The 25,184-nt window shown below is 41.2% G+C and overlaps 1 protein-coding gene across 5 annotated transcripts in view; it reads right to left on the minus strand.

The window, feature by feature from the left end:
• Nucleotides 1-7,347: 7,347 nt before the first annotated feature.
• The window catches only part of AMOT (angiomotin), a 73,859-nt gene continuing 56,022 nt past the window's right edge, over nt 7,348-25,184 (minus strand). For all 5 annotated transcript variants that reach the window (XM_062183834.1, XM_062183833.1, XM_062183832.1 and 2 more), the window contains 6 exons: nt 23,066-23,215; nt 22,126-22,316; nt 14,423-14,545; nt 13,184-13,416; nt 11,377-12,093; nt 7,348-11,032 (listed from right to left, as the gene is read on the minus strand). In XM_062183834.1, coding sequence (XP_062039818.1) covers nt 10,935-11,032; nt 11,377-12,093; nt 13,184-13,416; nt 14,423-14,545; nt 22,126-22,316; nt 23,066-23,215 — 1,512 coding nt within the window. In that variant the 3' untranslated portion in view covers nt 7,348-10,934. The remainder of the gene's footprint in view (nt 11,033-11,376; nt 12,094-13,183; nt 13,417-14,422; nt 14,546-22,125; nt 22,317-23,065; nt 23,216-25,184) is intronic.

Genomic DNA, 25,184 nt, shown 5'->3' on the forward strand with positions numbered 1-25,184 from the left:
TCCTTTCTAAACCATACTAGTAAAGGAGTAGTTTCCAGAAATACCCCTACTGATTACACTTATTCAGCAGGGTAATACAAAAGTGCAAAGCCAGAGGTTTTATCACTATATAAATTTGTCTTACGGTACTTAGCACTGAAAGCACATGGGACTGGAACAGAAATCAGCTTTGAAATGCATAGATGTAAAAGCCAATCTATAGACAATACCTTCAAACACCCGATGTGTAAAATGGTATGCAGAGCATTCAGGTCCCATAAATGTCTATCACAGAAGACACTCTTCTGCATTAGGAATACACTCAATAACACAAATCACACAACTATGCATTGTACTTTTTCTATTTTGTGATGAGAGTTGCATAAAAGATAATATATCAAACTTCTTACAGTTTTAGAGAACAAACCTGAATCAGTTCTATAAGCTTTGAAAATACCCATGTGTAAAGTTGCATGCTTTAACATTCTATCAGTAATAATAATAATAATTTGTTATTATGCATGCTAATGGAAAGACTAATTTTTCCAATATCTTAATTTATATTATTGCAAAAAAATTGCCATATAATGAAGCAAACAACAAATATGAAGTGTACTCTTGAATATTAAATTGGGCTTTCTTATTGTGATGTGATATTTGTCAGCTTTTAAAAATTTATACTTATTGTGATTTCTCATTATAAATAAATAATATCTGGTTGCATATTCATAATCATAAATTTTTTTCCTAAAGAGGGCTATCTAAATTGCCTAAGTAATTTGTGAATCAGGATTCAAGAAATGTGGATTTGTCTCTTGTATATGAAAGAAAGAAGTATTGAAAAATAAACCCCATTATCAAAGAAGGAGATACCTTTCTCTGAAGGGAGGAGAGAACATCCACTTTGACTATGGCCTTGTCTAAATAAGTTCGGAGTTTGTGAACTCAAGAGGCTTCCATAGCCTTGGCAGCTCATGACAAGAGCCTCGGGTGATTACCGACGTCATAAATAAGAGTGTCAATTGTTAAATCAACAGCAGGATTCACTGTGCACTTGCTCCCCATGTAGCATCTCTGTCCTTATTGTACTATGCGAAATAACGGTAAAACTAGTATTCAAATAGTACTTTACGTGTCTGTGTGGGTGCAAACTGTTGAAATCTTTACTTAGTATAGAGTTGATATTCTGCATATAAAGATAATTAAAATGAATCTTAATGAAGAATCGGATGAGAGAGGGAGTAGGAGATGGGATGGTTTGTGGGTGGGAGGGTGGTTATGGGGAGAAAAATCGCAATAATCCAAAAGTTGTACTTTCAAAATTTATATTTATTAAATAAACATTTAAAAATTTACTTTAAATTTATTTTAAATTTTATTACTTTCATTGTTGGGAATATATAAGATACACACATACACACACACACACATATATATATATATATACATACATGTATATATATATATATATCCTACATAACTAGCTTATAACACCTAGCAGATCACAAAAATGCTATTTCTCTTTGCCCTTTTCCTATCTCTTGTTGGTCCCATGGGTAGCCTGGTAACTCAGCTGTGGCTATTCTTCTCATTGTCATGTGTTGTGACATGTTCCATGCCTGGAATGTTTATTTTCCTTTTAACCTTGCTTATTAAGCCCCCTAAAATTGGATGAATACAAATTACTATAAACTCATGGCTGAATAGAAATGTAAACTATCCAGATTTCTCTCTGTTTTGGTTTCCTCATAATTTTCTGGAAGATTTAATCTTGTGTACTTGTCTTCTTTTGAAAATGACATGTACAGTGGGAAAATGAAGTAGGTATAGCCAGGATGGGAGAATAAAATGTCAAGTGGAGACAGAACTAATAAGAAGAAATTCAATCTTGATGAATAGATCCACAGGCCTATGGAAAATTTTCAGTATATTCAGATTTTCAAATGTCTTCTATCTGTAGTGCACAGACAATTTTGGATCCATGTGAAAGAATTTATGACCTCAGAGGCAGTTTTTAGTCTCATGGAATCATGGAGTGTAAAAGCCAGGAGGGACATTAGAGATCATAATCCAGTGACCTCATATTACAGAACAGTCATTGGAGCTAAATGAGCTGGCCAAGACCACAAGTGTGGTTGTGGTTGCCTCAAGGACTATAAACCAAGTAAGCCAGTAACAAAAGTAACCAACAACATTCATTGCTTGATCAGAGCAGTAAATCCAACCACTTAAAGTCATAGCTTAGAAGAATAGACAGTCATATTACTGTAAGTACTAAAAGGGTGAGTGAAAATAATAAAATGATTGCCCACCAAAGTAAGGGTTTGTGTGATAGATAACACTTCCACTAGGGGCTGGCATGCTGGCATTATGCAGATATACTTTGACTCTTGGCCCATTAAAATCTTTATCATGCTTTGTTCCATATATTTTCTTTTTCTTACACTCAAAGGACACTATTTTCAGGGCATCATAATGTTCTCTATTAAACCTAGTGCAGTGTTCCCTGAAATCTTTTCTAAGCCCTCTGTCTCAGCATCACCTCATGTAATTATTCAGTGTACACCAATCCGCACTCCCTGGTCTTGCCCTCATAGATGATTATCCTTCACTTCTAGAGTAGAGAGACCCAGGAATTTACATTTTGACAAGCTTTCCAAATGTTGATGTGGCTCCTCCTGAAGTTACATATTTTGGCAGACACTAGCCAATGATTTCCTGGCATTTATCTTATTTCCCTTTCCCTCTTTAATTTCCTTGTTACATAATACAATACTAAGTGTACGTGGTTAAGTGGCTTAATCCAGTCTTTTTACAAAAGATTTATTTATTTGAAAGGCATAGTTACAGAGCAAGAGGAGAGAGAGAGAGAGAGAGAGAGAGAGAGAGAGAGAGAGAGAGAGAATTTCATCCATTGGTTCATTTCTCAAATGGGCTGGGCCAGTCTGAAGCCAGGAACCTGGAACTCCATCCAGGTCTCCCCTGTAGGTGGCAGGGGCCCAAGTACTTGGTGCCATCTTCCTCTGCTCTTTTAGGATCATTAGCAGGGAGCTGGTTCGGAAGTGGAACAGACAGGACAAAAACCAGAACTGATATGGGGTTCCAGCATTTCTGGTGGTGGCTAATCAGCTGTACCCCATCAACTTTAAAGCAATGAGTGATACTTTACCTCTTATAATCCCATTTCATTCATATTAGAAGGGGATATTTTGAAAGATTTGCAACAGAGGAATCGCATGCTTTAAATTATATTTGTTGTTGAATAGAAACTAGAACTAAATAATGGAATAAGTGTGGGCATGGCAGATCAGTTAATAGGTTACAGAAATAATCCAAAATGGTAACTTAGAATTGGTTGCTGTCAGTAAAATTGGAAAAGAGTGAGTGGGTTTTACCATTTATTTTGATGAGATTGTAGTGGTGGATATCAGTTGTGAGGGAGCAGGAGGTATCAGGCTTGGCTCATGTGTTTCTGGCCTGTGATGAATGGGTGAGGTTGTAATGGGGTGTGAATGGATTGCTGGTTCAGGTGACTGAGCCTGATGTCCAGATCAGGTAGGTGAGGGCTAAAATAGAGGGAATGGAGGCATCAAGGGATTTGAGGTCTCTCTGAAATCAAAGGGCAGACAGAGTCAGAGTAGACATAACGAGAGGATGGGAGACTGTGGCCAGAGTGGGGCTGGTGGATATGGTGCCTACAGTGGCGCAGTGCTGAATGATGAACCAGCTCTGTGTTGACCATGAGACAGCTGAAGTTGAGTGGTTGTGTAGCTCAGGGGAGTTGGAGAGGTTGAGAGCTGACAGGCCAGGATGCAGAGAAGGCTGAAGAAAAAGGCTGAAGAGAAAACTATGATCCAGGGGACAAAAATCTTCAGTGCACTTGGGATAGTGACCAAATCAGTAAATAAGATAAACAAGGAACAGTTCGATGACAGGGACATTAATGGAGTTGGAATTTTTTAATATGAATATGGGAGGAATAAAGGCTTGGGACCTACATTGGAGAGCCTTCCAGAAAATATTGTACCCTTTCTTATGGGGTTGTGGAGAACAGGACTGTTTGAGACCATAGGTTTCAGTTTAAGGTAAGAGTTGTGGAATCAAACAATGAAGCTTTGTTAAGTGACAAAGCATAAATATGTCATTTTCATTTGTTTAGTGGGCTATATCTATATTGGTTTCAGGCATAACACTTTTTACATTTATATTTATAGATAAAATGCTATGATGTGTGTGACATGCTTCAAAGCAATGTTGGGTGGGTGAGTGGGGACAATAAATAAATCAGATTGACCACACATTGCTAATTGTTTAAGCCTAGTAAGTTATGTGCATGGAGATGCCCTAGCGATTCTGTTTTTGTATATTGGAGTGTTTCCTTAATAAAAAGTTAATGAGGGGCTGGCACTGTGGCACAGCCAGTTAATGCACTGGCCTGAAGCGCCAGCATCCCATATGGGCGCCAGTTCGAGACTCAACTGCTCCACTTCCAATCCAGCTCTCTGCTATGGCCTGGGAAAGCAGTAGAAGATGGCCTAGGTCCTTGGGTCCCCGCACCCATGTGGCTCCTGGGTTTGGATCGGCTCAGCTCCGGCCATTGTAGCCAATTGGGGAGTGAACCATTGGATGGAAGACCTCTCTCTCTCTCTCTCTCTCTCTCTGCCTCTCAGTCTATCTCTGTGTAACTCTTTCAAATAAATAAATAAATCTTTAAAAAAAATTAAAAAAAATAAAAAGTTAATGAAATCACTTCATCTTGATGGATTCAGCCTATTGGGTTGTTTGTTTGTTTGTTTGTTTGTTTGTTTTGACAGGCAGAGTGGATAGTGAGAGAGAGAGACAGAGAGAAAGGTCTTCCTTTTTGCCGTTGGTTCACCCTCCAATGGCCGCTGGCGGCCCGCGCATCGTGCTGATCCGAAGCCAGGAGCCAGGTGCTTCTCCTGGGCTCCCATGTGGGTGCAGGGCCCAAGCACTTGGGCCATCCTCCACTGCCTTCATGGGCCATAGCAGAGAGCTGGCCTGGAAGAGGGGCAACCGGGATAGAATCCGGCGCCCCAACCGGGACTAGAACCTGGTGTGCCAGCGCCACAGGGCGGAGGATTAGCCTGTTAAGCCACGGCGTAGGCCCAGCCTAGTGTTTTGACTGACACCTTTTTATATTCTCACTTTGTGAGGCTTCTCTATCCCCTCTCCATGAGGTCCACAGGGACAGGTATTTAACCCTAGTTTACTGATAAACTCCTTTTATGGCTTTAAGGAACTTGTGCACAGGTAAACATCGTTCAGTGGCACCCCATAGGACTAAAACCCCATGCTCTTTTGACTTATAAATGAATTTTTACATTTTCATTAGGAGGCTGTTACAATTCAAAATGGTTTTCTAGGTCCTTTTATATTTCAAATAGAGACTTCATTTGATTGCAGGCTCAAGAAAGTGAGATTGCTTTTGCACATGCTGCTCTTTCTGCAAGGAATATTCATCTTCATCTCCTAGTTCAAAGCTCAACTTAGGGGCCTGTGGATGAGACACAGTGGGTTAGGATGCCATCTACAATGTCAGCATCCCATATGGGTGCCAATTTGAGTTCCTGCTGCTCCGTTTCCAATCCAGCTCCCTGCTAATGCACCTGGGAAAGTAGTAGAGGATGGCCCAAGTGCTTGGGGAGACCTGGAAGAAGCTCCGGGATCCTGGCTTCAGCCTGGCCCAGCCCCAGACATTGTAATCATTTGGGGAATGAACCAGCAGATAGAAGATTTCTATCTGTCTATCCTCTCTGTAACTCAGAGCAAAGCTCAACTTAGTTCTGCTCTGCTCTTCCCTTGCCATACCACCAACCTTCCTTTTGCAGTAGTTCTGTATCTTGTTCAAATTTTTGCTGTTTCATATTTCACAATGAAATGCAAATGTGTTTGTGTGTGCTTTTCCTTAAACTAGCATCGTGGACTGTATTCTTTTAAATATTGCATTATAGAGTCTATTACATAATGACAATAAGTAGTAATCCAACAACTCACACATGCCTGAATTTATCGGTGTAGGAGATTGGGAGATGAAAAATCACGGGGACAGAAGTAAATACTCTAAGCTTGGTGAGTTTGTATATCTACGTGAGAGGACTTGTGACATGATAGGAAATTGGGTGCTCTGCAAGATAAGATTTAGTTTCCAAAAAGAAAATTATCACCCAAGGCTCTTCACCCAAATATCTGGGTGTTTGTTGGTCAAAGCAGAAATTCTGTGTTCTGAGATGAAACATTTATTTTCTTCCAATAAAAACCTTTCTGCCAGATAAGATGGAAGTAGAAGTGGTAGGAGAAAGGAGGTACTTTTTGGGCAACTATTTAACTCATACTGGCTGTGCTGACTACTTATAAGGATGATCTGCAGGAAGGGAAGTGGAGCACAATGCAGATACCAGATCAGGCATAATACTGGATAAAATCTAGAAATGCTCCTCCAATGCAATCTCACATACTTTGAAAGAACCTTTGCTTTTTCTCCCCATGAATGATTGCTCATTAAGAACTAAGTGCAATATTTCTGAAAGGAATGCTTTGCAAACTTCTGTAAGAAGGTGTGATTAACTTAATACCATCTTCTTGGCCCTAAAAGAGAAGGTCTTTTTCACCTACAGTCTTAAAAGCACTCATGATGAATATGGAGGAGAAAAAAAAAATCCAACCTTAAAAATTTCAAATTGACAGGAATTCTATACCCTCCTCCCTCCCTTTGGTAAGACCCAACAAGCCAATTTCACCATAATAATGTGTCGTTTCAGCCTCTTGTTGAGGGGGGGGGGGACCTTTCCTTACCTGCCATGTTTGAAACTCACTGGTAGGCAACAGGCACAGAAAGGGCAGTATAAAGCAGATTTTAACATTTGCAGCCAACAGCCGACTTGTTTGTGGTTTTGATTTGCTTTTAATAACATGTCCCCTCAACCAGAACTAATGAACTGGCATAAGAACAAGGGTACAAAAGGAATACCAAGGGGCCTTCCAAAATGCTAACCAAGGGATGAATTCTTTGTGCTGGGTGGCCATCATGCTATCCTTCAGAACCAGGAGACAAAACGATGAAAGATTTTAATATATGCTGCCTGAGTATAAAAAGCACCCAAGTAGAGCACGTGGCCTGTGGCATTGTCTTAATACTCTATAATCTACAATGGCATCCCCTACATCAACCAAATGCAAATTCTACTCACACTGTGTCCTGGAAAGGCAAATTTACCACATACTGAATTGAAAGTCATGACTGATACAGCACAAATAAAGCCTCCATCAGGTAAACACCAAAGCATTTTCCACATGGTACTGCATTTTGAAATAGCTAACTTTATTGTCAGTGAAAAGATAGGCACAAAGTGGATTGAAACCTGCTTCACTTTATTGGAACTACCTCAGTTGATTACAGAATGAGATCACAATCATTATGGGACCACATACATTTTAAAGTAAAGGCAATTCTTTTCTAGCCCATCTGCCAACCCCAGCTCTCTGTTTTACAATCACATGACATTAATCACAAGAAGGACAGAAAGAGGTCTGATGGCTCCATGTAACCTACTGTTGCTACCAGAAATATAAACAAACTCCCGACACTTGTCCCGCTGATGATGGATGGCACTTGGAAGATACATTTCCAAGGATGGTGGTAGGCTGAGATTGGTGGCAATTAGCCCTCAGTGGATGCCTTCCTTTGAAAACATTTTCAGTAAAAATGCACACATTTTAAGTAACATATTCCATATGTGAATGAGCAATTTTGATAACAAGAGATTGTACACTAACATACATGAGAATATATAAGTTATGAAAGTTAGTGCATATGTATACACTTTAAGCTGCCGCATTATGAGTGTTTAGACTCTTCATACAAAGTAGTTTGCACAATCAGTTTGTTCATGTTCCAACTGCTAAGCCCACCCAACAGTGCAACGACAAAAAGAGAACATGACAGGTCTCTTGGTACATTTCCTATGGCAGACATTTCAGGTTCCTGCTGTCCTGTCACCCTGAAGCTCAAAAGCAGCATTGAGAAGAAATCCTTCATTAAGACAACAATCAAGATATACAATTTTAAAAGAAAGCTCAAGCTACTTTTATTTCAAAGAAATCATTACTAGGAATTTTATATCAAGGAAAAGTTGTTCAAATGAAGTTGTTCTGTTCATGGGACTTTGGGGTACAACTCATTACAGAGAACACCAGGCAGTATATGTTAAGACAACAAGGTCAGCCTCCTGTCCTGAGGTGACACCAAAATACATAGATAGGTGGGAGTCCAGAAAGATCCCCTGTTACATCCACACAATTGTGAAAAGGTGGCTACCTTGAGATTTCTCCCATGAACCTGAATTTTTTAAGTGACACCTTGCAGAGATTTTCTGAAAAGGCAGCATTCTAACTTCTCCATAAACATAATGCACTGACATGGTCTTCTTCCATCTCTTAACTGTACAATGTTATTTTAGCAAATTATCTGGAATTTGAATTAGCAGACAGGGTACTACCTCTGGTGTGAGAGGGCAGAGATGTTCTGGAAAGCCCCAAACAGTACTTAGCCAAGAACTTCCTTATTTCTCCAAAACACCTGAGTCTAAAAAGATGGCTGCCACACAGTGTGGAATGTATGACATTTGTCATATTCCAGAATGTGATTACACTCACGGCTCCCAGAGTGAGCACAAATTCTGGCAATGTGCTACAACCATGAAAGGAGTAAGTGAAAGGTTTGCTTCTATTTATTCCTTCATTTGGATAGATAGAAAGTAGCTCCTCTGAAGTGTGCTACTTGTTGCTTCTACCATTACAGTTGTATTATTATTGTTATTTTAAAAGGATAGTATGAATAAGTATTAACACCACTGCACTTCTAATTTTTATGGAGAACTGATATTCCAATGACCATGTCATTTATAAAAATATGAGGACTGGCTGAAAAATCACATTATCCTTCCTCATCTCCGCATCCCAAACACATGCACACAATAATTCCTTTTGAAGATAATAAGAACTACAAAAAGTACTTCTAAGTGTGCCATGCCTTTACTCGCAGAACTCCATGAGATGATTTGAGACACTCAGTCTGATATGGAGAAACAAAGTGGGGTTGACTTCTTAGGAGGACATTTCCTGTGACTTGTTATTGAAGTGGGGATCAGGAAAGGATAAACCTAGCACAAGGCACTGCACAAGAGGCAAGATAAGAATTGTCAGATCCCTGGACAAACTACTCAAGCCACGGACATTTTACAAAACACAGACGCCTTGGACCATGAAGATGTCTTTTTCTTAAAATGGGCTCTTTTTCTGTGTATAAGTGTTTCCCAAAATCAGCATGGTAATTGGCAGTGTGGACAGCAGTGCTGTGTGATCTTGAAAATGTCACCGAACCTCTCCAAGTCTCAGATTCTCATCAGTAAAATTAGAGGGAAGGGCTATGTTGCTAAAATTCCTTCCCATCACTATGGCTCATGATACAATATATCAGGCCTATTCTTCTATTAATCTGGTTTCTAATATTTCCCAAAACTTCTATCCCCCACCCTTACCTAAAAATGCCCCTTCACCCTACCTATACCCCTGAAAACTGAACTTAATGACACTGTCTGCAGATTTGTCACCTTAATGAAGGGCAGAAAGGTGACACAGGGCAGGGGCCTGTGGCAAGTAGCACCCTCTGTGTTGTTGGAGACAGACTGGCAAGGCTTGCAGCCACTGCCTCCTTTGGTCCCCGCCCACATACACATTTCCCACTGCTTCCCAAAGCTATTTCAAGGAATCCCTGGCAATGAGAAGAGGCAACTGAGAAGACCACACAATCCACCTCTCCTCTGTCTGCACCATAGTACTTTGGCCTTCTAGTGCTATTCCCTTGGAGGTGATAGTCAAATACACTAAGAAACTGGAAAAACAGAATGAATTATTTCAAAACAGTCACCAGAAATTTAAAGCGTTCAACTTGTCAACAAAAATGCTCTCTCATTTTGCAAACTATTGGCAATTTGGGACTAGTAAGTAATCCAGCTAGTGAACCTATGCTATAGAAGAAATAAATACTAAGCTGATTGTTCTCACAAAAGGCAGACAAGCTGTGTTCATGGCTATAACAATCTACACACAGCACCTCATGCAACTCTCCATAGGGGCCTTGGATGCCTAACTCCCCTAGGAGAGAAGTTGCATATCACTCAGTTAATTTACTCTCCTAGCATCTGAAAGCAATATATTAATTATCCAAATGCATAAATTACTTCAGAATATATATATATATATATGATTGTATGAACCTCCAGGAGGGAACCAAAAGAACCCACTTCCAAAGCACCACTGAAATGAAGATCAACACAATCCCTTGGGGCGAGGTAGCTGGGAAACTGAGAGGGAAAATTAGCTCTAGCATCTTTCTGTATCCCAGTACTCCCCACCTGTTCTCCAGCTTACATAAGCTCCTAAAACTATTCCCTTTCATGAGCCTGAGGTGAGAGCTTTCTCTGGCTGCTAACCAGTTGGTAACTGCACAAAACAGCACACACATGAACTCTCTCTGGCTTGCCATGTCCAAACTACATGTTACACACTGTCTTTCACACATGCTGTGCTCTTCAATAGAAAATCATCTGGAAGAGGGAAATTTTAAACAAATTTAAGCACACTGAAAATATCACTGTATATCCACCTGGTAATAGTCCCAGTATTTGTACTAATGCAAACAACAGACTTCAGAACACATTCTGATGAGTCTGTCTTTAGAGGTACTTTCGGAGTATACCAGAATAGACTGAAGTTCATATGGTATTACTTAAGTACTATATTGTTCCAATAAAAAGTCCCTTTAGAAAACATCCCCACCCCCAACCCTTATCCTCACCCTAAAAATAAGAACAAACAAAAGGGGAAAATGATTAAAAGCATTGTTTCTGATAAACTCCAGCTCTTGATTAGGTCATTTAGATGAGATATTCCACCATCTCTGCTTCAGGCTCTTGTCCCAGGATCTGAAGGGGTGCTTTTCTTTCCAGAGTATTGGAGTGGAAAACAGGGCCATCTGAATGAAAATAAGGTGTTGAAGATACTTATAAGGATATTTAAAAAGCTCAATTTTCTAGAAACAGACAGCATTAGAGCCCTCGTGGAGGTAAGGGTAAATTGAGCCTTGAGTGCCACCCCCCACCCCCATTTACTTCTGGGAAAATGGCTTCTACTCATGCCCATTCCTGTCTCAGTGGAAGAGAAATCATCTGCAGACCCTCTCCCCTCCTCTAATGGCTCCCTATTACAACATGAAGGGCTCAGTCCAGATGACCATCTCTGCCTGAGCAGCAGGTACCCACAAATCAACCTGTGTTTTGAGAGCTGTACCAAAAGCTCCCTGCTGTAGAAAATTATTACCTGTCTTATCTGAATTGCAAGTCAAACTTGGTATAGACAAACGACGTGATCCAGAACTAGTGGCTGGACTTGCAGGAGCCTCAGCCTGAGCCAAAGCTGGAGCTGGAGCTGGAGATGTAGGAGGAGCCACAGTCGGAGCAGGAGTTGGTGCCTGAGTCTGAGTCGGAGCAGAAGCCTGAGCCACTGCTGGGGCCAGAGCCGGGGCTGGAACTGGAGCTAGAACCGGAGCCGGAGCAGCTGGAGCAACCTGAACTGCAACAGCAGCAACAGCAGCAGCAGGAGCAAGAGCAGCAGCAGGAGCAGCAGTGGCAGTGGTGGCAGAGGCAGCAGCTGGCATCTGAGCAGCAGCACATGGAGAAGCAGCAACAGTAAGAGCAGCAGCAGTTGCTGGAGATGGGGCAGCAGCAACAGCAGTGGCAGATGGAGCAACAGCAGCAGCCGCGACTGGAGCAGCAGCTACCATGGTGTTGGTGTTGGTGGCAGCAGTGGCAGTGTTGGCAGTGATGGCAGCAGCAGTGGCGGCAGCAGCAACTGGAGCAGGAACAGAGATGGGAGTAACAGCTGCAGGCTTGTTGGGTTCCGGTCCACGTTCAGTTTGGGTGCTGCAGTCTCGGCTGCCTGTCTTGGAGTGAGCCGAGAGCAGGGGAGTGGAGGGGGGCACAGGCGAAGGTGTGGAAGGGACAGACTCAGCACGGTAGTCTCCACCCAGGAGAATGCCTGCAAATGAAGAAGGGAATGAGGTTAGGAAACAACACAGTATTCTAATCCATACATCTGATTATCTATGTTTCTCTTCAGGACTTCAGGAGAAATTTGAGTGGGCCTAAATTCTTAAACTTTTTGCCTCCAGCAAACTCAGGAGTTGGCTTATCAGCATCTTCCACCATGGCTAATGGTTTCTTCTAGATTTGGAAGATCCCTGGTCCTCATTATCCAACTCCCAGCACAACACATTAAATAGTAAAGTGTTCTGAGTATCTGATTTATTTTTCCCAATGGTGATTGGAAAGAATTCTTCCACTCGGTTCCACTTATAACCAACACCACACATTACCAGAGAGCTGGAAATGACCAGAGGAAGAAGTCTTTAGACACAGATAAGTCTGCTATTAATTGTGTAATCTATGGTTCTGAAAATGAGCATGGTTCCCAAATGCTTTCTCTGGTCTAAGCAAAGGAACTTGCAAGTGTCAGAGGACCAAGAAAGGTGAAAAAGCATCACAAAGAGCTAAAGTAAATAAATATACATGACTCCCTTCATCATGCTTTAAAAATATACCATGGTATCTACAATACTTTGGGGGTTTTGATTAGTGGGGATGGAAGGGACAGGCTTGGAATGGAAAAAGTACATTCTGTTCTCATATCAGAATGTTGTGGTAACAAAAACCTGCCACCCAGATTGATTTTGATTAAGTAGAATGCTGTGTCGTCCTCTTATAGGGGAGAAAAGAACAAAGAAATGCTAGAATTTTGAAATTGTGAATGACACAAGAGGCACATGGGCTTTGGACATGGACAAGGATTCCATGTAGCAAAAGCCAAATTGAAGTAATTTTTAAGAGGCCACTGATGCTATCTCCTTTCCAACCCAAGAACTTAGAATTCTTATCTTCTCAGGCCCTGGCCTCTTTAATTGTTCTCACCATGAGACTTCCCAGTGTGGCAGTGTAGTTAACCATTCAGGAGGGAAACATCCTGACCAGCTACATCTTTCTCTCTAGAACCTGGGCGTCACCCTTTTTCCTTGCTATATGGAGCTCTTTTTAAATGTGTGACTATAATCTTCCTTAGTTGTTGTCATTACCTAGGCTCCCCTTCCAGCTCTTATCCTCACGTTTTTCTTCCATGATAGGGGTGCCAGTCAAGGTGGATGAGTGGGAGAGTAAGCCTGAGCCAGCATTGGAAATAGACATCAGAGACTTCGCTGGCCTCATGGATGACAGCTGCTCTGTCTTACTTGGCTCCTTCCGGGAACGCTGCTGGAGAACTTTGATCATGGCGTCTTTCTCAATAATCTGGGCATGCAGGGTCTTAATCCTAGGAGCCAAAGACAAAAAACATATAAAGACCTTGGAGCTACCTCTGTGTTCTGGTCTCATTCCCTACAAGTACTTGATTTCCCATTCTCTTTTTGACTAAAGGGTGGCCTAGTTCATTCTGAAGTGCATGTTATGGAATGGTGTGCTATGACTTTTTTAATGTTTTCCTGAACACCCAGTAGAGCATCTATGAGTGGCTGCTTACACCTTAGAAGGTCAAAGTAAAGTATTGGTGAAAAGAAAGGCCACATAGGAGAGAATGAACTAATGTGGCAGGCTCTGCTGTGAAGAATTTGAGTCAACAAAAACAATGTGTTCCTTGGCTGGTGCCACGACTCAATAGGCTAATCCTCCACCTTGCGGCGCCAGCACACTGGGTTCTAGTCCCAGTCGGGGCACTGGATTCTGTCCCGGTTGCCCCTCTTCCAGGCCAGCTCTCTGCTGTGGCCAGGGAGTGCAGTGGAGGATGGCCCAAGTGCTTGGGCCCTGCACCCGCATGGGAGACCAGGAGAAGCACCTGGCTCCTTGCTTCAGATCAGCGTGGTGCACCAGCCGCAGCGGCCATTGGAAGGTGAATCAATGGAAGGAAGACCTTTCTGTGTGTCTCGCTCTCTCACTGTCTAACTCTGCCTGTCCAAAAAAAAAAAAAAAGAGAGAGAGAGAATTCTGTTATATCATAGGCTTAAAGGTATATTTTTTACAAAGAATGATCCAGAGTATAAATGCCAATAATTGAACTTTGGCAGAGCGCAGGTGGAACACAATTAGGAAGGCATAGGGGAGAGCAACACTACCTAGACTTCAACAGTTAGTAGGAATTTTCAAGGTAAAGATCATCACATCTCAAACCCTAAGTAACAGGCTAGCAGAGGTGAAGGTGGTAGGGGGATTCTGGGTGAGCAGGCTTCCCAGTTGTCGCTAAATATTTGTGTCCTTCCCTACCGACATATCTGGTCTCCACACCAACTTCTCAGATTCATCTTCATCCAGATTGACATTTATACCTGCCCTCCATGTCCAAGCAACGCTTGTTGGCCATCAAAATTTCTTCCTCCTCCTTCTGGATGCGAGCTTCAAGAGCTGTGTCATAACTGGTGTTAGGAGAATGACTGATGACCGATGCATCCCTGGGGAGGAAAATGGCAGTGATGATGACAGGAGGGCAGCAAAAGAAATGAATGCTATCTCCACCCCAAGGTAAAGGAGGCTTTGCTGGAAAGCCCTAAGCTAAAGTCAATCGCATTAGGAACAGCTAGTTTCTGTGTGACTTACTGGTAGGAGTCTCCAAGATAAAAAGGCTCAGTTCCCAGAGTAGACGAAGAGGTTATTAGCATGGATGGAGCTGCAAGAGTCACTGAGAAATTCTATGAGATATACAAAGGCTTGCCTTCAGAATTGGACAGATATCTACCCCCAACCTTGTGGAATATGGTCCTTCAAGTTTTTAGATCATGACCAAACAATAAGAATATGTTTACATTATACTTTATTCTAGTGACCATCATGAAAAGGAAAAGGGTAGGCATAGAAGGAAGTCAGCTTATTGCCACAGATGAGTGTTCGGATCTATACCTGAGCATTGGAAACAAATGAACAGGTCAACAACAAAGACTGGGTAGGCCATGTGAGCTGAAAAGAGGGTCTTTGAGTGTGTAACAATGGGGGTTCCTATGTAATCTGAATCTGAAACATTCTAGCACCAAATCAATGAGTCTACCCTAAGTGACTGTTCTCTTGCCAAAGTCCAAACTGTATAAGGGACCATCATGTTCCATCTGAAAATGTCTCAGGCCATTAATTCAAAGACCAATTAATAAGGGAAAACATATGCCTCTGTGTGTGTGTGTGTGAGAGAGAGAGAGAGAGAGAGAGAGAGAGAGAGAGAGAGAAATCAGAAATCAGGACTAAGGGAAAATATTGGTATAATTACATTAATCTTAAAGGAAATCAAACAATAGGCTGAGAAAACAATGAGTTGGCCCTGCTTCTTTAGACTTCCTGCAAGAATGACGATCTGTGAGAAAAATCCAGGCAGATTTTCTGCTGGCAGTCGACTATATTCTCTTAGCTTTGAGACTGTGACCAATGAAGAAAGGGATGAAGTGGCAAGGGAACAAGCAGAAAGTTGATGTTATGGTTGGGAAATTCTGTGAATCTCTGCAAAGCTACTATTCCCCAAAATGCTTGCACCTTATGTACAAAGTTGAAACCATTTCTTGAAACCATGAACTACCTCGAGAGCAAGAAGAGAAAGGAATACAATGATCATCATTTGCTCAATTCAAAATATTTTAACATGTCAGAATTCTACACTTTACTCTAATTCACTCTGGAAAATACAGTAATATCTCAGAATTCTATATTCCCTATAATGCAATTCACTTTCTTCTAGTCCTACTGGATACCCAAGAGGAAGCAACATTGCATAGTGCTTAAGAGCTTGGTCTCTTATTATAGACAACACTGGGTTCAAATCCCAACATTCCCAAGTACTCTACCACTACCAATTTTTAGACCTCTGAAGATCAGCTCACTGCTCTAAGCTTCAGTGTCTTTATATGTACAATAGGAACAATAATTGTACTTCCATCTCATAGGGGATAAAGTAAAATAATGCATGCAAAATATACAGGGTCAAGCAGAGTAAAAGCACTGAACAAAGCAAAGCATTAAGAGAAGTGCATTGCTTCTAATTCTTTTGGCTAAGATCAAGTGTAAGAGAGAAGTGCATAGGTAAGAGAATAACATACAAGAGAGTATGACTTGAAAGATTCTAGTTCCTGGTATAATCTTGGAGGCTGTTTCTGCACTGCAGAGTTCCAGTTGATGGCTGAGGCTTTAGAGCCAGGCCTCTCAAAAAGTGCATGGTGTCTAAGGACACGGAGGACTTGAGCGTATGGTTTGTCACTGGGGGAACTAGCCCTGGATTCCTGCCACTTTCATTGCATAAAAGACCATTTTGGGGACACAGAGCCCTGCCAGCTAATTGATATGGACACTGTGAACTCCTCAGGAATGGAGCCTGAAAATGTGGGGCACTTAGTGAATTCCTACAGGGCTGCCAGGACAGCCCTCAGTATCAGTCTTCCTTCTAGAAGACCAGGGCTACTAGGTCAATGGTTTAAACCAAAGCAATCAAGCAGTATATGAAGAAGCAATTTGACCTGCTACCTTCCAGCACTCTAATACTATCCTTAGGAACATCAGGAGAATGATATTATGCTACAACCTTAAAATACAAAATGTGCAAGCCCTTAATTGTGAATTGGTCAGTTTGACTTCCTCCATCTCAAATTCTTCAGTAAACATTTTTTGTCAACAACCCTCCCATCCCCAGTCATCTTTTCTCTTCTTCCTTTCTCCAATAAAACTATCCCCATCCCACTACTGAAATTCCTTGGTACCAATGACCTCCTAATTAAAACATCCAGCAGCATTTTAAACTTCAAGTCTGTCTTTTTTCCTATGGGCACCATGCTTTTGTTTGTATCATACGTGAACTGTACAATAAGTAGAAGACAAATATATTTGAATTTACTGGGAGGCTGGAGGAGGAGAAACATGTAGAAGTCTAGTCTTTGACTGCAAGAAACTTTAAAGGGAAGACAATAATTAAATAATTAGCCAATATGGGAATGTTTGGTTTTTATTCTAACAGGCATTGAAAATTATTAGAGCTTTCACAAGGGAATGAAACTATCTGAGCTGTGCTTTCAGAAGACAGCATTATCTTCTGCTAAAATGTGATGGAGGGATTAGAGGAGAAATATACTGGAATCAGGCAGACCAGTCAGTGTGGTGATTGTAGTAATCCCAGCAAGAGATAATGGAAACATGAACTGCTGAAGTGGCAAGGGAAATGGAAACAGGCTATAAAGGATAGAACTGATAGAATTTGGAGACTATCTGAATGTGGGTGTGAGTGAGAGGGAAGAATGAATGAGAACTTCATTGTTTCTAATTCAAATGATAAGAAAAGTGACAGATCATTTGTTATGATAGGAAACTAGGGAAGAATTTGTAGAAAGTGCTGTAATGGATTGTGATTTGGTGTATATCTGAGTGAAGTGCTGAAATTCCTAATTTTAATCTTAGAGATGTCAGAGTGGCTGTTACAGTTAATCTCATTGTTATTAACACAGAGAAAGTTCAGCAGAAAAGAAGATAATTAAGAATGTGGAATGAGAAGAGGATGGAAACTGATAAATGCTTACAGTGAAGGAAGAGGTGGGCATGTGGCATGTTTTGAACAGCTTCTACCATTTGCTATCCCTTTCTTCACCTCTTTCCTTCTAGGAAAGTTCACCACAAATAAAAATGACACAATGCACATTTACTGACAGGTGACAATTGGATTCAGTAAATACAAACAAATAAATCACATGTGTTATCCTGTTATCCTTTCACTGCTCTTCTGAAATAAATTCACTCCTTGTGAGCTGAAACCAAAAATCTGTACTGCCAAATTGGACCTTCTGGGACTGAATAGGGACTCCTACTTGGTAGTAATTCTTCTCATCTATAGTAAGCATCGAGAGAGGACTCTCTAGTTTACAACAATATGGAACCTTAATGCAGGCGATATTATTGCAATTATATACAATATTTCCAAGTGACTACATAATAAGCCTCAAATACTATCTTATTGAGCAGCTACTAATCCCTAATCTTTGAGCTACAACATATCCGAGAGGCAACAGCGCATAGCAGCTAAGGTGACAGAAATGTAGATATAAATCTTGTTTCTTTTGCTACTTAGTAGTTTTATGTGATCTGGGGCCAATTATTTAACTCCTCTATACCTCAGCTTTCTCCTCTATCAAATGGAAAGCAGTACTTCCCTGGAAGTGTTGCTATAAAGATAAGCAATAAGTTTGAAGTGCCTAGAAGAACCCCTTGCATAGTAAATACTACTTGTGCTTAATAAATAAAATACATTTTCTGCTGGCTTATTGAACAAATTAAATGTTTCAGGTTTTAAATATTCATCTTCAATAAGCCAAAGAATCATCAATTTACTCTCTCTTTCTAGGCCCTCTTAATTTTTTATTAGGTAAAATTCACCTTCACATACAACTGACCAATATCACAGAGTTGCTGTGTCTGGTACCTAGATGAATCTCAGGACAAAGGGCAATTTCAGCACTTTACATATCAATTTAAATGCCTCCTCCTGGACCCTTTTAGGCCAAACCTAGCTTTTCATACCCTGATCTTACCAGAAATCATTATATTTACAGCTTCCTCTTTGACAAGATGTACTTCATAGAATCAAAGTACTAGAAGGGGTATAGGTATAAATAGATCACCTAATGTCTTCTTACCCAAGAAAAGACATTTGTCTTTCTTATATTAAAATCTGTATTTCCCTATTCACAATAGCCAAAAACTAGTAACACTCCAAATATCTATCACAGGTGAATGGATACATAAACTATGATATATTCATTCCATGGAACACTACAACATGACTCAGCAATTAAAAAAATGAGCTATTAATATACGAATCAACTCATGAATCTCAAACAAAAAAGGATAAACACAACATGATTTCCTCTTCTATGACACTCTAGGACAGAAAATTCTAATTTTATGATAAAAATAAAAAGCAGATAATTTCTTGCCTCAGGTCAAGCAGGTGAGAAAGGGATCAAATTCAAGGAACATAAAGATAATTCAGAATGTGTTCTCTCTTGACTGAGATGGTGGCTACGTTGTTTTACACAATTATCAACATTCATCAAACTCTATGCATACACCAGTGTTCTAAAAAATGTGTAACTAATAGTTAATTGAAAACTAATTCTGTCTTCTACAACTACCATTGATACCACCAAAGCAGGAGGCCCAATTGTGAAACTTGTCATTGACTATTACATTTGTGATATGGTAAGTTTGAGATAACAGAAGACACAAAACCCAAGCACACCATTAAAGTGTGGTGCTAGATTGGGAGATTTAAGATATACATTGAGAAATCATCTCTTCTCTTTCATTTCTTCCCTTCTCTTCCCTTCCTTTCTTTTACTTTCTTTCCTTCTTTCCTTAGTCAAATATATTTTGAGCACTTTTCATTTGCAGTCAATAGTCCAGACACTTAACCATTATTTTGAAAGAAAAGACAACATAAAACTTTCACCAGGGAAAGGACCAACTGGCAGATTCCTGGCTGACTCCTACATTCAGGGCTAGGAGGAGGAAGAGGGGAACAGTAGAAAAGGAAAAGGAAAGAAAGGCAGAAGAGCTCACAGGTTCTGAGACAAAGTTTGCTAGACATCATGTCCTCAGTTTGAAATCTCACAAAGAAGAGAGGAAAAGGAAACCAATCTCTGTGGCAGAGCACAAGAGGTACTATCTTCAGAAATGCAGTTTAATACTAGAAATAGAAAGGTATGGAGGAATCATCCAGTCCAATTCTCATTTTACAAAAATATGAATACAGTCTATTTCCCAATCTCTCAGTGGACTGGATCAATAGCATGCAAAAGAGACTCACAGTCCAGATTCATGTTTGCAAGTGGAATCATCAGACAGTATTCCTAATGAATGGGAGCTAACTGGTTTTATCATATGAAATGATAAGCTTGGACATTTTATTGTAAACAGTAATTACATGACAACTTTCTACCTGGTAATGTAAAGGAATGTGATTTACATTAAATTTATCTTTTGAAGAAAACAGATTCTGGAAACCCATCTAAAAGGGGGTTCCCCTGATACTTATGGATTTCAAGGGATAGAGGAAGGAAGGATAGTGATTTCTTTCTAGAAGGCCCCCAGTGACAACCCCTAGCTTTCCTGCATTTTGACCTGGGCTGCATTCTGAACACTTTCTCACATGGCACACCCTCAGAGCTGTATCTTTCTAACCTTCTAAAGATGACAAAATTATTCTGCTATCTCCTCACCTCCCAATAAAAACAATGTTTTCTCAGTGCTAGTTTCATGAGTAACCTCTGACCAAGTGCTAGGTGCAGGTGTTCCCTTGGGGGCTATCAGATAAAATGACACTTAATTCTGCTTCTAATCTGCCTACAAACCTGCAATTATCTTCTGGCTTAGGTGGGTTTTGTGTGTACTCTATCAGCACACTGGCATATGCAGAGCACAACTTTCTCAAGAAACAAAGTAAGGGAAGTTTCAGCCCAAGAGAACCTCAATTAGAGCCATGGGCAACTTGAACCTATTTAAGGTCTAGGGAATATCTGGGAGGAGGCAGAACACATTTGAGATATAAGACGGCTTCCGGAAGAACTGGGAGCAGGTTTCTAAAACACCTGTCCACTACTTAGGCACTGACATTTCCCCTCTGATTTAGCATGAGGAGGACAAACAAATCCCAACCCAAGTAAAGCAAGTGCTTCCAGACTGTGCTGGCCTGCCATGCATTTGGGATAACGTTCAAAACAACACTGGGCTATTAGTAACTTTCTGTGTATAGAGATCTACGCAAGCACATACACCATAGTTCACCTTGGATAACCAACAGATAGAAAAAAGTTTGCCTGTTAACACCACAATCCAAGTCCTCACTTAATCTGAATCTAGTGATTGCTGTTTGTCCTTCCATCCTCCTCTTCTCTCCTCTCTTTTCCTTTTATCCCTTCCTTCTCTTCCCCCTACCCCCCTCACCTCTCCCCTCCCTCCTTTCCTTTCTTTCCCAGCTGATGGTTATAAACAGCAGCAAGACAGACAAGGATAGGCTCAACTATTTCCTCCCAAAGCCAATAATCAATGTTTATAATATGAAAAGAAGACAAACAAGAAGCAAAAATAAAAATCCTCCCACCACTCTCTCTTGTTCAGCAGATGGAATGGGACTGCTTACATGTGATGAGCTCAGGCACACAGAGAATGTGGCCTTCAAATATAGACCTTCTCAAAGGGCAGGGATGGATTCATGTTCAGCACAGCCTTTGACATACCTTGGGTGAGCCAGAGATATCAAATGGCAGCAGCCACTCCTAAGTGACATTTACTTTCTGAGTAGCCTTTCCCTAGAGGGGCTTTCACTCCCATCCTGGGGCTAAACTACTTGCACATGTGGCTGGAAGAATCAATCAGTGGCTCTAGGGAAGGAGGTGGGCAAACATGCAGCTGATCCCACCTGCATATTGCTCTGGCTCCATAGGAATGCTGAGCCGTGATTCCAGTAAATTCATAAAGCAACCTGCCTTTTCAAATCCCCAGCTGTCTGTCCCCACAGCCATTCCATCCCTGCATAACCAGAAGGAAGAAAACAACCTTAAATCAGAAATTGGAGGAAAAACAGACTACTAAAGAAACCCCAGAAAAGTCCATGAATCAGTACCTTTCTGCCCTTCCCACTTCCACCCTTTAAAGAGACTCTCTGGGCTGATGCTGTGGTACAAAGGGTTAGGCCACCGTCTACAGTGCCAGCATCCCATACAGGTGCCAGTTCCAGTCTCGTCTGCTCCACTTCCAATCCAGCTCCCTGCTGGTGCACCTGGGAAAGCAGCAGAGGATGGTGCAAGTCCTTGGTCCCCTGCACCCACGTGGGAGATCCATAAGGCACTCCTGGTTTTGCCCTGGTCCAGCCCTGGCAGTTGTGGCCATTTGGGGAGTGAACCAGGGGATGGAAAACCTTTCTCTCTCTGTCTCTACCTCTCTTTGTAACTCTGCCTTTCAAATAAATAGAATAAATCTAGGGAAAAAAAGAAGAGACCCCTCCCAGCTAACTACTGACCTCTGAGCAGCCACAGTGGCTGCAGCATCCAGAGCAAAATGTCTCATCACATTCTCCTCCAAATACTTCTGCTCCCACTTCGTCATATCAGCTTCCAGGGCCAGAATCCTTTCCTCCTTCTCCCGAAGGAGCTCCATCAGTGCTGCGGCATTGTATTCAGAAACATTGCTGGGCTGAGAGGTGCCCTGGCGCTGATGGGAGATAGGTGAGATCCCTGAGGTTAGTGAGGGAAGAATCATGGTATCCAAGTCTCATTTGAAGTCTCTATTCTTGGAAGGGATTACTGCATAAGCTACTGAGTTTTGATTCTTATTCAGAAAGAAGTTAGGGGCATTCAGATTTCCTAGGTCACAGGACTTTCTTTTAGGGCCTTGGTGAATCCGTTTGTCAGGAAAGGAGGCTGCCATGGCAAATTATCCTGCTGCTTAGAAAATCAATTAATGGTGCAAAAACTACCATCCCTGCCCATCAGCTGGCTCCCAACATACATGGAAATAAAGATACCTAGGATCTAGTTCTTACCTTGCCCCTAACTTGTCATGTGATCTTTAATGAGTCAGGCAATCTTTTCTGGGTCTTAATTTTCCCTCATCTAAAACCAAGGACAGATATGGCTGGGAAATTTCTAAAGGCCATTTTCAACTCTCAAATGTCTAGGACTCTATATAGCATATTCATTGCTTCTAGGTTCTACCATTTCTAAGGTTCATGTGAAAACAAAAGGTGCATGATCATAGACATCAACGACTTTGCTGGGATAGAAGGTTAAAGAAACATGCTTTGTGTCTACATCAGGGAGGCACCTTGGAGTGAGATCAGATGGGGCAGAAAATTTAAAGATGAATAAATGTGTTTTTTTTTAAATTCCTATCAAATGGTAACTGAAAAGTAAGCCATCAGGCATAATGTCGTTTCCCTTCTTCCTTTACATTCTCCGTACCTGCTGGAGCCTGAGAGATTCCAGTTCCCTCTCCAGGCGAGTCCGCAGGCGGTGCTCCAGCTGCTCCCGTTTTTCACATGCTGCCTGGAGCTGCACAAGGGCCTGTTGCATCTTCTCCACCTTATCTACATACACCTGCTTCTTTTTCAACTGGAAATCCAGGTTGGAAGAGTTGCAAGATGGAAGAAAAAAGAGCAACAGTGTCAGTTATACAGCAACCAAATCCACCCCAGTGTTTAGATGTCTTTCAGTAGCAGCATCCAACTTCCTCTCCAAAAAAATGAATGAGGAGAAGGTCTTTCATCATGAGCAGCAGGCTGTTTTGTATATTGTACTTCAAAAAGTTTATGGGGAAAATGAAATCAAAATATAACCTTCTTTTGGTGCAAAACAGTTTTGAAAGCCATGAATAATTTTTTCATACTATGTATTTTCCGTGAACTTTTTCCATATACAGGAGAGAAATGAGGAGCTTCTTTTTTTAAGGTTTATTTATTTACTTGAAAGTCAGAGTTACACAGAGAGAGAGAGAGAGAGAGGTCTTCCATACGATGGTTCACTCCCCAATTGGCTGCAACAGCTGGAGCTGCGCCAATCTGAAGTTAGGAGCCAGGAACTTCTTCCAGGTCTCCCACTCAGGTGCAGGGGCCCAAGGATTTGGGCCATCTTCTACTGCTTCCCCAGGCCATAGCAGAGAGCTTGATTGAAACTGGGGCAGCCGGGACTCAAACCAATGCCCATATGGGATGCCAGCACTGCAGGTGGCAGCTTTACTCTTTATATCACAGCACTGGCCCTGGAGCTCCATTTTAATCCCTTCTTGCTAGCCCTTCTCTAAGTCTTCTCCAACTCTACTCCCCTCAGGACAATCTGTCTTAGATGCTAAGTTTTTCAGGTTCCCACTATGGATGTTCTCACTTTGGTTTCCTCATTTTTAATTGGAACAGTCTGGAAGGAGATACACACACACACACACACACAAATTTTGGTTATTATAGTAGAGAAATGCTTAAAAAAAAAAAGGAAGGCTCTCACGGGAGAAGAGTTCAGTTTGGTGTAGAAAGGAAGCCCATTTGCTTTTATATAGCTAGCTCCTCTACAAGTAGATAAAAACGGTGGTTAACTGCTGAAGTTAAAAGAGACCAGAATTATCTTTTGAAATCTGTGGCTCAGGTAATTACCAAAAATAATCCATCACTTCTCTCCTAGAAAGTTTCTATGTCACAAAAGTAAAGCTGCAATCTGTAGTCTCCTAAAGTATGACCAATGGCCTGATAGTACTTTATTGAAAGAGCACAGGTTACTTGCTAATTCTGTCTCATGAGCCTGAGTTGATGATCCTGGACTGATCCTTAACTTTCATTCTGGAATTATCAAAGATCCCTCAAGTCTAGACTGAATCAAACATGTTTCTTCCTCTTTGTAAGCCTGTAAGCCATACCCAAGAAATCAAAAGGTAAAAGCCAGCTGGGAAAAAGAATGTGAAATCTTTGTATCCTTATAATTTTTTTAAAGATTTATTTATTTATTTTAAAGGCAGAGTTACAGAGAGGCAAAGGGAGAGAAAGAAAGAGAGAATGTCTTCCATCTGCTGGTTCACTCCCCAAATGGCCGCAACAGCCAGAGTTGAGCCGATCCGAAGCAAGAAGCCAACAACCTCTTCTGGGTCCCCCAAGAGGATGCAAGGGTCCAAGAATTTGGGCCATCTTCTACTGCTTTCACAGGCCATAGCAGAGAGCTGGATCGGAAGTGGAGCAGCCAGGACTCAAACCGGCACCCATCTGGGATGCCAGCATTGCAGGCGATGGCTTTACCAGCTAAGCCACAGTGCTGGCCCCTGTATCCTTATAATTTACAAGCCAAATCTTGGCTCCTTGGGAATAAAGGAAAGGATGATCTCAGAGCTCTCTAAAGAAGGTAAACATAATCTCTATACCTATGAAGATAGAAGAAAGGGCAGCTTTCAAAGCTTATTAACAACTGAATAGATTATTTTTCTCATAATACTTGTGGAATATTTCTGAATGTTAATAATTCAACCCATAGATTCTTTATAAAGTAGAAATTCTCCCAAGTGGAGCTCATCTGTCATTATCATTCTCATTGAAATGGAGATTAA

This window comes from Lepus europaeus, chromosome X, assembly GCF_033115175.1.
Source record: "Lepus europaeus isolate LE1 chromosome X, mLepTim1.pri, whole genome shotgun sequence".
In the NCBI taxonomy this organism is placed as follows: domain Eukaryota; kingdom Metazoa; phylum Chordata; class Mammalia; order Lagomorpha; family Leporidae; genus Lepus; species Lepus europaeus.